Source organism: Calypte anna, chromosome 1 (assembly GCF_003957555.1).
Source record: "Calypte anna isolate BGI_N300 chromosome 1, bCalAnn1_v1.p, whole genome shotgun sequence".
Lineage (NCBI taxonomy): Eukaryota > Metazoa > Chordata > Aves > Apodiformes > Trochilidae > Calypte > Calypte anna.
Window position 1 is genome coordinate 9127870 of NC_044244.1, and position 17396 is coordinate 9145265.

General features: G+C 35.3%; 1 protein-coding gene across 1 annotated transcript in view; it reads left to right on the top strand.

Annotated features, from left to right (window-relative positions):
- The window catches only part of SEMA3A (semaphorin 3A), a 163078-nt gene that overhangs the window by 132567 nt on the left and 13115 nt on the right, over positions 1-17396 (top strand). The window contains exons 11-13 of the mRNA XM_008493025.2: positions 3898-4117; positions 9126-9217; positions 12204-12245. Of these exons, the coding sequence (XP_008491247.1) occupies positions 3898-4117; positions 9126-9217; positions 12204-12245 (354 nt within the window). The remainder of the gene's footprint in view (positions 1-3897; positions 4118-9125; positions 9218-12203; positions 12246-17396) is intronic.

The window sequence follows — 17396 nt, forward strand, 5'->3', positions numbered from 1 at the left end:
CAAATCATCTTGTCCCATTTAAATTCTGAAATATCATTGCTGAAGATATACATGTATACATAAAAACATGCAAATGTAATTGTAAAAAATCATAAAATTATAGAATTTTTCCCTAGATGAATATGATCCCAAATTATACAATTGTACATAGCCCTGCAGTCTCATCATGTAGTGCAAAAGGTCATGGCACTGTAAATGATGTTAATTAAGGAGTGCCCAAGGCCATCACTTTCTCCTAAACCACTGCAAGTGACTCTAATCCTGGTGTCTACTGTTTTGAAAAACACTGATTTTTTTCTTCATGGTTGCTAAAATAATTCTATTTTAACAGTAGGATAAAACTGAATTTTGAAATATAAGACATTTTTGGCTGCAAATAAGCTTTTTATTCTAAAGCAAAATAACTGGATGCCTTTTCAATGGTTTGAAGACCTGTTGAGAATAGAGAAGAAAATTTTTTGAAGTTCCTTTACATGTCAGACTTGTAGCTTCCTTTTTCAAGAAATGAGAAAGGGAAAGGAGAAACAAAACCTGAGCTTCTTACAGTGATTCAGTCCCAGATCTCACTGCAGTTAAGCACTGCTTCATTAGCTGAGGGATTTAAGATGTGAGATGCCAGTAAACTTGCATCTGGTGATTTGCCCAGTAAGAGTAAAGAAGAGTCAATGATTCTTTTGAAAAGTCGAAAAACTTGGTAAAAATTCTACATCAGCATCACATTTAACAAAGAAGTTGCAAGCATTTTTCCTTTAAGATCTATAGATTTTTTAAAATTACTGTTTCTTTTTTGTTGTTGTTATTATTTTTTAGCCATTTAACTATGTTTGGGAGGGGAGGGAGTATTTTTGTTTATACTTCATCTTGAATGAAGTACCTCATCTGAATTCATATCTGACTTTCTGTGGATTCAGCTAACAGAGCTCAAATTTTCTGTGCTTCATGATTCTAAGAATCTATCTTCACTTATGACAAGACACCTATTGAAATGTACTTATTGCTTTTTTCTGCTGGAGTCCCTAATATTCCAGTGAGGCAACAGCCTAGTTATCTCCTCCTGACTGATCAAAAACCCTAATAAATCATTGTGGGGACCAGCAATTGGAAGTGGATGTTAAATGTAGTTCTTTGACTCTACTCAAATCCAAGATCAAGCTCATTTCTCCAATTTTTTTCAGGACATTCGTATTCATGCTTATCCTTTTGTAGCTGAAAACATTCGACTTTCTTGATATCAGTGATATCGATGAGATCTATAAACATGAGTTTGGGTGAAGCACATTGCCAATTAGCTTTGACTAGACCCACTAATATCAAAAGCAATTCTGTTGTTAGCATCAAGGATAATGCCTTGGTTGTATATCCTGGTTTTGTGACCAAACACAAATAAACATGACTTCTTCTCAGGACAACTCAGATTTTATGCGGGCTGAAATTCCTCTATAAGCAATTTGGATTATGGTTGAGCTAAATCTCACTTACTGATGGTGTCCATTTCACTCAAATGACAAGGAAGGAAGTTAAAACAAAGAGAGTTTTATTTCATCTCAGTCAGTTTCCTAAAGTGAGGTAGAATGAAGGTGACCCACACAGCCTCGTCCAGGTAGTGGAACTTTAGACTTTTAAATGTAAAGACTAAAAATTTGCTATTATTTATTTACTCCTAGACAAGCAGGGGATCCAAGCAGTAATCTGGCTCTTGGAATTGAGAGTCTCATTTAAACTCATAGAATTATGACACTAATTCTAGCTTTGTGATTTTTCTGCAGAAAATATATTTTTGTCGACATAGCTGCAAGTACAACCCTTTGTTAGAAGAATGAGCCAGAAAGTAAATATCAAAGGAATTGAAACACAGCTGAAATTCATTTGCTTAAAATTGAAATGGTTATTCATTTAATGTTTTTTTCAGTATTTGCCCAGCTGCAATTAACAGTGCTTACTTCTTATGTAATGATTGTTATACTTAAAGAACTTTGCATAGATTATCCAAGTAATTCTAATCTAATTAATCTTAGTAATTAGTGTTAAACTGTAGTTAGGATATAAGACAAGATTAAAGCTTAAAGCTTAAAATTGAAGTGTGGAATTTTAATCACAGTTTTGAGACAGTGTCTCAAAATTTGTTTGTCCAATGACTATGAAAATCCAATCTTATTTTCTTTTTGTAATGTTTCTGTACAAGAAGGCAAGAGCATATATAATAAGTAAACTGAAAAATGTTGACACAACAAAGCAGATAACTAACTTTATTCTGCTTACTCTGCTCCACCTGCATTAATCGAATGTCCTCCCGCCCTCCTTGCCTTCCTCCCTCCTGTACCATGCAGTGGAACAGGGTACAAGAATTTGCTTACTAATTAATGGGCCAAAAAGAGACAATTTACACTTTGTGTGTCCATCCTGGAACCATGCTTGCTGAGTATAACAACTACTCCTTTAGACAACATTGATTTTTTAATTTCATTTCTGATGAATTATTAATAATTTGAATCAAGGTGATAGCAAAGACAATTGATTTCTTCTGCTGAGCATCCTGCAAGGTCTGGATTCTTGGCTAACAAGATGTTGTTCTCTAGGTTTTTAATTTACTTGCAGTATATTCTATAGGTGAATACAAAGGGACAATTATCTAGGGCATTTTAACACCAGCTGGTTTATATTTCAGGTTTAAATGCTATAAACATAACTGGTCAACTGGTTTTCAGAGTTTTATGGTTTAAATAATAATCCCTGAACAGATTAGAAGTGGGGATACCACGTTCTTTTACAAGTATCTTTGGAATGGTGTTTTAATGACATTATGCTTTATTTTCTTCATCCATTTAAAATTATTAGCACACTACTAATGCTTACTTTAAAGTAACATCTATCAGTTCATAAAACAGTACAGAAGAAATGAGGGCAAATAGTGGTGATTAGCCGCTGTCCTCACATGGGGAGGGGACATGCAGTAGGTAAAAGTACAGTAATATTTTTGAGGATACAAAAGTCTCAGCCTCTCTGTTTTGCTCATGTGGGGAGGATGTGAGCAAATAATTCATTGCTTTTCACAGAGTAGAAGCAAAACTATCTGGCTCACCTGTAGCTGTATAAGGGAGAAAAGGGACTCTTTGCTGTGTGGCCTTATGGGAATAAGCTTAATTCCAAGGGGACACCAACTTTTCTGTTCAAGCACAGTACTAAACAAAAAGGACTCATTTTAATTCTTTAGCAAGAGCTGTTTCACCTAGTTCTTCACGTTGACTTTATGAGCAGCAACACTCACACCAGGCTTTCTTTAGAATCAGTCAAGGGAGAAGAGATACATTTAGGACATGACTGATCTGATCTGATTTAGTGTAATAGGATCCATGTTATTGGAACTACATGGATGAGAGAGGCTTGTTGAGACAAGCAGGAGTTTGAAAAGTCAGTAGAACAGGGATGAAGATTTGGTTCGTCAGAGAGGAATTGATTTCCAGTCAGCTTCTGAAGATAATACTTTGAAACTAGGATAGTGACTTAACTAATTTTTTGTTGTATACATAACCAAATACTGAAATTGCTTGTCTCATATAAAATTATTTCAGATAATTCAGGATTTCTTCTTTCTGCCAATTGAAGATCAATACTAATCAGTAAATGACTGAAAATCCTTTTGCACTGCATAGTAGTAATAAAAATTATGTATGAGGATCATTTACATTCTGTTAACTCTATTGATTTAAATCCAAAATAAAAAGTAAAAATAAAAAAGAGATTTTTAATGACAGAATTAACTTCTGATGTCTGTCTTGAAACACTTAGATCATATTGAGTTAGAGACTGCAGTAGCTGGGATGATTTAAAGAAATGTTTTTCTAATATGTTACTAATGACCAGTAAGAAAATGTAAAACATTGTATTTTTTATTTCCAGTGTCCCAGTAAAACATTTGGAGGCTTTGATTCCACCAAAGACCTTCCTGATGAAGTCATAACATTTGCAAGAAGTCATCCAGCCATGTACAACCCAGTATTCCCCATCAACAACCGTCCAATCATGATCAAAACAGATGTGGATTACCAGTTCACACAGATAGTAGTAGATCGAGTAGATGCAGAAGATGGCCAATATGATGTGATGTTCATTGGCACAGGTGAGAAGTCTTGAATCTACACTGGATACTCCTCCAGGCATTATGGAGACACAGATCTGATAAAATTTCATGCCCCAAAAGACAGAACACTGATTTACGGTTCAGAGTGTACCTGTGAAAAGCTGGGCCAAGACTCAAAACTGTGCATATGGGGAAGGCTTTTTTACATACATTTGCTGTTAACAGGTTCAGGCTATGCCCTGAATTCCTTAATCCTTTAGGAGTTTTCCCAACTGGATTAAGATCAAACCACTGTCTTTTTAACTACTGTTATTAGAGAATTTTATTAGAAATATCTTACCTTATTAATTATAATTTAGTATTAAAATTCAGGTTTTAAGGGTACCTATTTTGAAGTGCAGCATAAGTATTAACATGAATGAGGCAAGTATCCAGGTATGGCAAATGTCTTGTGTAACATTCAAGTATTTCAAGTATTGCCTTAAGATAACCAGTTCTTGAGCCAGAGGCCTGCATCATTTTACTTAGAATGAAAATTTCTGGTGCATGGAAAGTGTTTTAAGAAGAGTTGATATTCAGCAGAAATGCTTTCCAAAGAATTTGCAGAATCATGTAGGTTGGTCATTTTATCAAAAGGGGAAATATGCACTCAGGAAATACGTTTTTTTCCAGAAAGGTAATAATGGGAAATAACACTAGCCAGAAATTAGCTGATAGGCATTTGCCTTGGTTCAGTGACTTCAGAACTATGCTGATCAGCATTGTTGGATCTGCTTCCTCACCTTTGAAGATAGTCCCTCAGTCGGCTGGTCTTTCAGTTATGTTTCATAAAAGTATTTTAAACTTATATTGAACATTATTGCTAGCAATTAGACATTTGCATCATGAAGTCAACACAAATCGAGCCAAAAAGCCCACTGTTTTTTTCAGCTTTGGACAAAAAATATCTGGCTGTTTTTGACTTGCTTTAAGTACGGTTCTAAAGCTCTAGATCTGGAGTCAGATTTCCAAAGCAATAAATATCTCTCATGATGATGCCTGAAACATATTATGAGTAAACTGAAAGCTGATGAAGCTTTGTGTACTAAACACAGTGCATGCATAGCAATTCAGAACATTTACTGCAGGAAATGCAGCTCTGCAGGAAGTGTTCCAGCTCTTTAAAGCTATGAACTGAGTTATTAGATATCAGTGCAACAGCATGTTCTTACATAAAACACTGAAATGTTTCATATGGTTTTACACAACACATATATTTTCCATCACACATTAGAGACTTCAGTGCCATCTACAACTGGCAGTATTTTATTCCTTTCAGCAAGTCTTGTATGACCTGATTCAGCCCAAAAAAAAAAAAAAAAATAAAAATCAATGGCAATACTCCCCTTGGCTGCAATGTAAGGAAACAAGCCCTTCAGCATGCAGAGTATGTTGCTGAACAAATCCAAGGAGTTAATTTATGTCTACATCTTTAGCATTTATCTCACCAAAGTTTAGCATTCAGATGGAGAGAAATGCCCAGGCTTCTGCAAGGGAGAGAGATAAGTACTTTTTGAGAGGCTCATACTTTTTTCAGGACCTCTTTGAGAGTAAGATGGATAGTTATGCAGCCAGGTAAGGTCTCCTTCTGTGAGAGCTTCAGTGATAGGTAGCTCTTACATTTAAGTTGGGAATTCAGGCACTCAGTTCTGTAAACCACTAGTATTCAGATGTATGGTAAGTACTCTGAATCTCATCCAACATTGCTGATGTTTGTCCCTCCAAACTGCAAGATAAGTATTGAAAGATAGTTACGTGTACTTGCCAAAAGATATTTCAGCACCAAAAGCACACCTTGGTAAATTGAGAGTATTATTATTTCTTGAAATATTCCTTTTGTCTATAGAAACTGTTCTTTTTCCCGCAGAAGGTAATACCCTCATAGGACAAGAAGAGGTGTTACAACACCTGTGCTTGGAGCTGGGGTGCATAAGGTTCTCCTCAATGCTCACAATACCTATTGTGGTTTTCAGAATGAGAAAAGGGCATCTGTAGTGCAGGGGGAAAGGAAAAGGGGGTGAGCAGAGGCCCTGCCTGCCTTCTGCCAGAAAGCTGCCCTGAGCTGGCTGCTCAAAGGAACCAGAAACAGATACAGAATCAGCATGTATTACATCTTCCCCAAGGAAAGGACAATCCAGGGAGCAGACTGGTGACTCCAGTCACAGTCTAGTTTTCCACTTGATGATCTGAACCTTTGACAAAGCCAGAATTAGGCTCTCTGGGGTATGACTGGATTTTTCTGTGCAGGTCTGTCCCATCAGATTAGGTACATTTCTGTGTTTTCCCATTGCCATTGCAGCAATCTACATTGTTCCCACATGCTGCTGAACTTCAATATGTTGACGAAATACTTTTTTTCTCTTTTTCAATGAATAGCTGATGATAATTGAACACAGTATAATTAATAGCCATCCAGTGTGGTCACATTTTCCTTTCCTGTGGGTGAAATCTTTAGCTGAGTAGTTTCTTTCCCACTGTGATTGTACCAGTGTGTTTCACAGTGGAAATAAAATCATATCAGCATGCTTGAAATTATATCAGAAAGAAACAGGATTTAGGATATGCACTTAATGCATATCCTGAGTGTGTGATGTTTGGGATCATTTGGCACAGTCAAGGTTTATCTGTCAGTAAAGCAAATTAATACCAGTAATCTTATCTTACTCAGCAGAGCCTATTGATCCTAAAGGAGAAGCTTGATTCCATTTGTGTGAAATTGTTTGAAATGCTACTCTGTAAAACTTGATTTGGAACCCAGATAAAGCCCCACTTTGGTACCTGTGACCTGACCAGAGTCACCATAGTGATTAACACAGTGTAACTTTGACCTCAGATGCTTTTTTGAGCATCAAATGACTGTAATTGTTGCAAAATCCTCTTAAAAGTCAGACCTTTACTTGAAACATTATGTGGGGAAGGTATGTTTGCTCAGTGCCTACTCAAGCCCCACAGTTTCCCCGTTTTATCAAAAATCTCCCTTCATTTCTAGAATATGGCATTTGGTGGATAATGACTGAGGAGAGACATAGTTCAACACAGAATACAGTGGTGACCCATAACTACACTGTTACATTTGTTAGATCAGAGTTCTCTTTTTTACCTGCACAATATATTTCCCTTGAAACCCCAGTTCTCAAATTATCAGGATAGTCAAGGGAATTAGCTCAACCATTGAATTACAAATAAAGCTAATGATAAATTATCCATTACTGTGTTACTCTGTTGTAGAGATGTGGATTTTTTTCTTTTTGTTTTGAAGTTTACACTGCATTTGTTCTGTAGTCTCAATAATATTTCTTGAATGAAATATATCCAATTAGTAGCAGTAACCATAGTGAAAGCCAGTTCCAAAACAGCTTATCTGGTATATTTTACTCACTTAGCCTGGAGTTGTAACTGCCTAAATAAACATAAAGCTGGGCTTCTCTTTTTTGTGGCTTTTTTTTTTAAGAAAATATAAAGAATCTATGAAATTTTGATGAATGAAAGAAAACACGGATGTAGATATTTTGTGGAAAACATCGCTTCTTTCTAAACTTGCAAAAATATGGGCTTAGAAACCAACATCTGCTTAAAGAGGAGCAGATGGAAAAATGAAAATTTCAATTCTACAGGATATTCTAGGATTTCTAGAGTATTTTATTTCACATAAAGAAGTTGAAATACCAGAAACTTCTCATTAAATAAATAGGTTTTAAGTTATTTACCTTACAGAAAACTTTTTCAGCCTGTGTAATCTATTTGTTTCTATTTTATAGATATTTTCAATATAGAAGTGGTGAGTTGTCACCTTTTTAATTGGAAATTTCAACTAACATACAAATATGTATGTATACAAAATATATTGTGATTTTTCATAATTGTTGATTAATTCTTTTTTTTGCAGAATGTGGAACATCCTGTTATTTTGGGAATTTTATCTCATTAAAATGTCTTACATTTTCCTAAACTGTTATTGATATAGAATGTGTAACACGAAAAGTCCTCAGGGACATAGCTGTTCCTCCTATGATATATTTACATGGGCACTACACTTGGCTGGTTAAAAAGAAAAGTCACATCTAGGCTGTTTCTATTTCAGGGCGACTACAGTGATGTGTGTACCAACCTAGAAATTACTTTGTTGGTGTTGTTGTTATTCCCTGAAAATTCTGTTCATGGAAACAAACACATAAATCACAGATGCAGAAGCTGTAAAACTGAGATGGCCTCAAGTCTCAAGCATATTCACAAAAACAAAGGCTGTTGCTCTGGAATTTCAAGCACTGGCCTTGTTCATGTATAAGCCAATTGCAAAATCCTTAAAATGTAAATGGATGTAGTATTAAAATGCTGGCACACACCTTTTTCTCAACAGAAGATACAAGTTGTATTACTTTTTACCCCTCAGTGAAGACTTGTGTCTAACAACACACAGAAATACAGATGCCTTAAGGGGCTTATACATCTTAGGTACTTTGTTTGACACAGGGAAGACTGCATGTACTTAGGAGATCTAACAGCTTCATCTGTCTAATAGCGTTTGTCCGGATTTTTTTATATCCATACTGAATCTTATGACAGCATCTTCAGAGGCGTTTTAAGAATGACAAACATCATATTCAAAATGGACAATAAAACATGCCTGGGTAAATACAGTGCCTTTCCTTACCCTAATAAATGACTGAAAGAGAATCATAGCATAATGGAATGGTTTTTGTTGGAAGGGAACATCTGTCATTTTATACTGTCACTTAAATAGCGTTTCAGTACTTTTCATTCTTTAATAACTATAGTAGTATTTTTCTTTCTTGCATTTTGATAACTGAAAGACTTCAGTGAACTACCGAAATTCAATGTTTTTTGAGGTTATTTTAAATAACATTTAGTATTTTGAATGAGTGCTTAGTTAGATGTAACTTCACAGTCTTTATATAGGAAATAATTACATACTAAAAAAATTCTGCCTGCTCTGAAACTAAGTACCTGAAGTCTTTTTTTTTTTTTTTTTTTTTTTTTTCTTTTCAAGATATTGGAACAGTTCTTAAAGTGGTTTCAATTCCTAAGGAGACTTGGCATGAATTAGAGGAAGTCTTGCTGGAAGAAATGACAGTCTTTCGGGTAAGTGCAGCTAAATTTCAAGTGTCAGGTTGTAGATTTCTCTGTGGACAGCTGCAAACTAAACTTGTTGTAGTCTAGCCAAGGAATAGCCTGGCATACCCCTCTAATTAGCCTGTCACTTAGAGACCCAGACACTAGTCAAAATAAACCTTGAAACTTTCAGTGCTAGCTGGAGGTTAATGATAAAAAAAATGGCATTCTGGGCTCTTGTTTTGTGGTTTAAAAAGTAAATTATTATCTCTGTATCTTAGAGCTATTACACGCTGTAATTAAGTATGTATCTGTGCACATCTGAGGATAAAGCCTGTCTCTTTTCTCCCACAGAGTTATGCAATACATGAATTTCATAGCTGCATCTACTCTTAACACTATTCAGGCTATCAGCATAATAAATTTATGAAGGTACTTTAGGAGAAGGAATGATCTGCACAGATTTCTTATGCCTAATAATCTGAGAAAGAAATAAAGTGTTTATGTTTTTTAAAGGTACCTTTGCAGTCACATTTTCATGGTTTGACACAAGACACCATAAACACCTTCTAACCATTAATACTTTTTGTGAAAATCAATCTCTTCCACTTTTCCTATCTGAGACATTCCATAAGGCAATAAGGCATTCCATAAACACTCCTGCAAGTCAAGGCTGAGAAAGCCTTTCAAACACTTCCCAGACAGAACCCAGGGATGTCCTGTGCTTTACACACAGCAACGCATTGTGCACCTTCCCCATGTTTTTCTTTTTGGCAGTGACCATTTATGGCACCATTTTGCAGCCTCCAGGCTTTCAGGGAGTTCAGGGATACCTAGCTGGGAGCATGAGGTTAATCTGATAGTGGGAAGATGGCACTTGTGTGCTCAGGGAGCCCCACTTCACATGGTCTCATTGCAGATGTCCTGGCAAGGACTGTACTCCAAACCTGCTATGGGGCCAGCAGCAACTCATTGAACTCAATTGCTACCCCTTTATATTTTGCATCTTCTGAACAGATAAAACATACCTAACAGAACATGTATATATTCTTTTCATTCTTTTCTAGGGTTGTATTTTAGCTTTTTGTTTGTTTGTTTGTTTTGTGGGCTTTTTTGTTTGTTTTGTGGGTTTTTTGTTTGTTTGTTCTTGTTTTTAATGGGTAAACTTGCCTTTACTGGCAATGCATGGGGTTTTTTTAAGAAAAGAAGGAATTTTTCTTTCCTTTTTAACAAAAAAAAAAGAAAAGAAAGAAAAAAGAATAAAAAGAGACTATGAGGAGAAAACGAGACAAGTAATTTGTGGCTCCCAGCTTTTTTTTCTTTTTTGTACATGCAAAAGTCATTACATTAATGCAGGGTAATTTGGCAATTGTTGATAATGTATCAGTCTCTTCCTTAAATCAAGTAGAAGTGCCAAGCTGAAGGAGATCAGAGAAATATATATGTGAAAGGAAGAAAATAAATGGAGTGAAAGTTTTATTTCAGAAGTGCTTTACAGAAGTAGAATGGTTAATGGCAAATTCAGATCTGGTATTTTACTTTACACGTGTATTTATTCATTACACAAAAGGATTTTGGTTTTCTGATTTACTTGAAGGCTCATTTATCTCCTTTGTCATGTATTTAAGCCTTAAAGAGGACATTAATATACTTCAGTGGGATAAGTAGAATTTATATGCAGATCTTTCAATAGGAAATTCACAACAGATTTCACATGTACCTTAACAAAATGTTAAGTTTTCTTTGGTTACTAAAGAGACTATGTGCATCATAAAAAAATATATTTTGATATTTAAACTGCAATGTGCTGAATTCAGTGCTTTTTATTTATAATGAAAAGTCATATCTGTTACATTGATAATAAATGCCTCTTTTAGCCTCATTTGTGCAATATTTCTCTGAGCAGCTGAGCAAGCAAACTAATGAGTTCAATTTTCATTCAAATGTTACACTTAATTGATGATTTCTAATATAATGTCTATTAACCCATTTGTAAAGGCAAGTCCACATGCTTAACATCCACTGACCCATATCCAATTCCCTCAGGATAACTACGTTGAAAGCTACACAAGTGTAAAAGCTTAATAAGGACTTTATTAATGTACATAGCCAAAAGTATGATAAATGGGATGGATAGCAGATTTTAAATATAATAAAGCCCATACAGAACTGACTGACTTTCTTTCTGACCAAAGGTTGCCACTTTTATTCTCTATATTAAAATCTATTCAAGCAGGTGGGCCTAAAAGGTGTTGCAGTCTTTTAATCAGATTGAAACATGCTTATTCTGTTAAACAGTTCCTACAGTGCCTCCTGTTAGAAAATAGATATTGGCTTGACATCTGCTTGCTACAGATAAATATAATTACATGTAAACTTAGCTAGGAGAACAAAAACTCTGAGCCATTTGGTTCATTAAATAATGGGTATTCCATGTTGCAAGAAACCTCTTGCCAAGTTCTGTGTTTTGCAAATATGAGTAACTTCTTTCTGTGTGATTAGTGCAGTCAAGATGATGCTTCTGATTAAGACTTGCTCTTATGAATAAAATTTTGCATGAATGGGTTTTTCACCTTGACATGGTTAAAACATGTTGCTTATTTCAGTAGTACCTATGTGTTTTGATTCAGCCATTGTTACCTTCATATTACCTGGGAGGTTAAATTTAGTTTGAATCTTAAGTGTAAAAATTATTTTTAAGATGTGGAACTAGTAACAAATTAACCACAATGAAACGGTAATAATCATGGAAAATTATATTTCTACATCAACATGGCAATCCAAGATGCAACCAGGTATGTAAACGCATTCTGTTTTACTTACAGGTATAAACTATTCCACTGCAAAAGGCAACAAGAAACACTGTTACCAAGGAGTATCTAGTTTATTTTCAGGGTTTCTAAGTTGGACAACCAGCATTCTAGGAGAACTTTAGGTTTATAACCTAAATTATTTAATTATTATTTTATTATTTTATATTTTAACTCTGTTTTCTTTTTTTTCTTTTCTTCCCTAGGAACCTACTGTTATTTCAGCAATGAAGATTTCCACAAAACAGGTACTATGTGCACAAACTTTGAGTTATTTTTAAATATTTGTTGATCTTTCAGAGACAGTAACTTGGCAGTCAGTAGAGACATATTAATTACAGCAGCAGCATCCCATTCTTCCACATAAACATCAGTAGTTTCTCAGAAAATGTGGCATGGAAAGAAGAAAGAAAAATCTAATTTGTGTTACTTATTGGTTAGGTGTACACTAAACACAGAGTAACCAGCTGTCTGGAGGCTCTCTACAAACAAACAAAATTCCATATTACAGAATATTCTGTACAAAGAACCAGTACAAAAGATGCAGCCAAACTTGGCCCCTTGCGTTAGTGGGACTGATTCCAGCCTCTGTAGGAGTAGTCTATACAAAATGCAGATATTAGAAGCAAAAAATGAGTGTAAATTAGTAGAAGCAAAAAAGATCTCAATGGAAATGAGAGATCCTCCTGTCTTTCTGTCCAATGCCCATTCACTTCATGGACATGCATGACAAAACATTTAACAAAAAGGGTAGAACTGGTTTAGTCCAAATTTACCATGGATATCTTGTTCAGTGACATGGTTGGGGTATGGGTTCCAGACATCAGAATTTATATTTCTTACTTTCTGCTGGGTGCACTCATAAATAACTTCAAGAATAGATGTGTACTATAGCCTTCATTGTAGATCAGACCATAACTAAAATGAACTGAATTTCTTGATGGATGGAGGAAGAGCTTTGTCTGATTTATAGTAAAAGTGATTCCTTTATATCTGAGCAAATATGGGTAATTATCATTAAAATTCTTTGTAAAGCAGTTGATGAATTGTGCAGTCTTGCAAAGAACTTTGAGTTGCTGTCTGGCAGTGAAGTGTATATTAGGGGCCTATCTTCCACTTCTGTCTGGAATTAGGTAGATGGACCCCAGCCACTGTCATTTCCTGTCTCAGAAGTCTGAGACATAAAAATTTAGTGTCAAATTTAACATAATAAAATTTTTTTTCTTTTTCATGTTTGTGTTGATTAGTAGCCTAATTCAGTAAATGCAAGCAACTTGATCACACATAATTTTTCCCATTAATATTGATAAAAAGGAGATTTGGTCTTCTAGGACTGGGTGCCCTAAAAATTCCCTGTGTCATAAATAAGATAAGTTAATAAATCTACCTCACTCTATACATTATTAAACAGAAGTCGAATTAATTCTGTAGAGGACAGAGCTCCATATTGTGTTTGAAATGCTACATATTTAACTCAGATTTCACTGTTATTAGGAAAGTTGTCTGAAAACATTAATGTATTTGACAGAAAGCAATTTGTTGGGGCCACTTTTCTAACATACCAACTAAAATAACAAAAATGGCAGGACAAAAAAAAATGTACTATTGAAAACTAGTATATTTTAAAACAAACCTGTCAAGTTCTGTATATGTTCACATCATACCAAAATGCCCTGCTTTGTATTATTTTTATAAGCAGAGTCCCTAAAGTAGCCAATCAGACTTGATAATGGACCTTCCAAACCTCTTTTCATGCAACCTCTTCTTCAAAGCATCTTTAGTTACTCAGGAGAGTTTACAATCTTCACTGGGTCTTTGGAAAACAAATGTACACTGCTAAAATTGTCTAAAGATAAAAAAGAGCATAAACCACAACTTTTCGGGCATAGCTAGGCTCATGAAAAATCAACTAACCTCAGGATAAAAATGACAGAATCATGATACAGTATGTCAAGCTTTTGGCACAGTGTGTCTGTATCCAATAGGTATATGGCAACCTTTTCCATTTTGTATTTATAATTTTAAAATACTGTAGTTTTATAACTCAAACACTTTACTCTTTGTATTCTGATAAACAGGCCATTTTTCATATAAACAGCACAATAATTCTAAGCACTGTAGAAAGCAGGAGCATGAGATGTAAACAGTAAACCCAGCATGCCATATTGAATAACGTTAAAGCAATCATTCATTTACTTTTTTCACTAAAAGATCTTATATTCAATTATAAAAACATGGGATGGGGTCTTTTTACCACACTGGTGGTCCAAAGCTGCCTCTTTTGCCATTGTGTCATTATGATGTGTTACAAATCTCTCTTCTTCCCAAAGAGCAAACTACAGATTACTAAGGAGCAGAACTTAGCATAAGTTTGATGGTGTAGAACTCCAAGGCTTCTATTTATGAGTATGAACTTGACCTCTGAGCAAGAGTGACTTTGAGCAAGGAAATTTTGCCATTATATGCTAGACTAAGCCTGGATACAGGCTGGATAATCCTGGATACAGGTATTGTATTTATATTTTCTCACTGAAGATACATCTTCCTCCCAATTGGGTTCAGAGCCTCAGGTTTTTGTAGTCTTACTACCTGAATAACTTAATATGGTTACTGAATAACTTAATATGGTTAATATAGCATCCTAGAGCCAGTAAACACCCTGCTGCCACATCTTTGAGAGCCAAGCTTCCAGGGAGCCCCTGGATACCACTTGGCCCTGAGACTGTCAGGTAGGATACCATAATTTTTCCCTTGCTTTAAAAATGCCGAAACAGGCCAAAAATTCAGGCTTGGCTTTCAAACACAGGTGACTTTTCATGGCTCAAGCTCTCACCTTTTGCTTAGGGTCAGATTTGCTTTTAAAAAGCCATTGGATTTTTGATAAGATGGGGAAAAAAAAGCCAAGGAGATGCTTGGCTAATCTCCCTGTCCGTTGAACTGCTGCATAGATCTTTTGTTTCTCCTTATTAAGAGTTGCAATCAAAGGCAGGGCAAGGCAGAGACCTTTAAAACAACCTTACTGACTACTTCCATAGTACTTTTCACAAAATACTTAATTCAAAGATCACAATTTCTGTCCCTAGTGAGTGTATAGAAAAGATCAGCTCAAAATGGATGTTTCACACCCCCTCAAACTGTTCTGCATTAGTTACTTTTCATGACATAAAATGAAATTAAATTCAATTTGAATCTCATGCTCCCTAGAATTCTTTTCAAAGTTCTGCCTAAGCTCTTTTTTAGCATGTTATTTTTTCCATCTCTCTTTTTTATTTTTTTTTTAATTTTTTTGTTGGTTTTTGGGGTTTTTTTACTTTCAAATGGAAAATTCTTTTATCTTTTTGTATTTTGGGCAGCACCATGGGGCAAACAGAAGTCACTGGTTTGCTTAAAACACTGGTCTCCTCAATTTTTCTTAAGTTATGATACTTCTGCAAGAATTTTTAGAGTAAAGTTGTTCTTCTTTTCCCTCAGATTTGATCGGAAAATTAGCTGATTTCTTAAATTAACAACTCTGAGGAGAGATTGGTTGCCCAAAAGGTCATTTGACTGTATAGAAAAGCAAGGTCAGGCAATTGATGCAAATCATTCCATTACTATTTTCTGAATTCCTTGATGCCTGGATTTATATATTATTAGTGTCCAGAATAATGATCACCAGCTGGAGTCTAAATCCATGATCAGAAGATCAGCAAACAGGGCAGGAGCCTTCAGGCTGTGCAGCACCTGAAACACATGCTGTAGTCCACTAACTGAACTTTATGAACTTATCTGCATGGAAGAGACTATTTATTTATATATATATATATATTTTTTTTTTTTCCCACCTATATTTCTGGTAATTCTTTAGTTCTAAAGACATTTATTAAAAATCAGGGAGGGTTTTTGTCAAATGAAATTGCCTGCAAGGATGCATGGGAAACCATCACATCATTCTTTATTTTCCCATGTGCATTCTCTGGGTTGATTTTTGTATTAGTTGCACCACACATTGCTACATGCTGGTATAAATTGTAATGCTCCAATTACATAGTACTCAGATCAATACCATCTGGACATTTAAGATACTTAACTGAAGCTCTAATTTGACCTATGCTGCTACCATAATCAGTAAAGAGAAAAAGCATCCCTTGAGAAATGTTTAGGTCACCTAAGATTTGAATTGCTGCTCTTTTTACTGCAGAACATACCCTAAGCTGGGTATTTCATTAAGTGACTTAAGTTAGAAAGGGTTGGCTTATCAGGTCTGCTGCCTGTCACCTACTTCTTGGGAATACAGCACTGACAGGGACTGGTACCTACAGACAGGGCTTTGGGTAGAGCTCTGTGGGGTCAAAGATTCTTACCCAGAGAATATGAGTTTACAGTCCAGCCATAACACTCTAATAGATGGAAGCAGCTGCTTAGAAGGGGCTTAGTTTGCAATTTACCAGTGAATTTTCCTTTGAGGGCTTTCTTTGTCATGTTTTCCTTGAGAAAATCCTGATGTTTATATAAATACACGGGATGTTTCTGTCTATATGTCTGTATAAACTGCCAAGTTGCTGTCTCTGAAAGAAGTTAATGCAACACCTTTTATGAGTGTTTTTTATTTTGCTGTCTACTGGTATCCAGTATCATTTCCAATTGGTAGGTGACCTCAGACACCTTCCATCCCCAAATTCCCTGGAAATGTTACCTCTGGGACACCATAATGCTGGAGATGAAGTATTTTGATAAAATTTCTGGAAATCCTATTTTTCATGCCAGCCTTACATTTTAAGGAAAAGTAACTAATACAAATTTGTATTTTCTTGGTGGGACTACATGGAGTGAATCCTTGTAAAGAAATGTTCCAGTATGGGTGACAAAGTTTAAGCTTTTGGTGGTAAACTGCCAGTATTTCCAAAACAGAAGGATTATGCCATTTAATTTTTGTTTATTTGTTTCATTTTCTGATAGTTTTGTATCTCAGATGAAACTCTATTTAGTCACTACACTCATCCTTGTTTTCTTTTTAGAGGTAATGCTAAGCTGAAAAATCTCAATTTGGTCTTTCATATGGGATCAGTAGTTTAGTTTCCTTATGTCCCACTGGGGATCAAGTTCCCTATTGGGCCATGTGAATTTGATACCAGACAGGAAATTGAGAGAGACAAGATATTCTGTTGTGATGCCATACAAGCTGTAGTTCATTTTGTTTGCATCTTTTTTTTCTTTACTTCATGGCTTCTTTCTGCATTTGAATTACATCCACCACTCAACACCATTCTTAATCCAAAATAAAGCCATCTTCTCTCATTTAATTGTGTTGTCACTGATTGTAGCACTTCTTCAGTGCAGGAATCTGAAGAAAAAATAAAAATTGGAAGAGCATTTTAATTTTCCTAACTGTTTAGAGAAGCTACTGGGAGCTTCATACA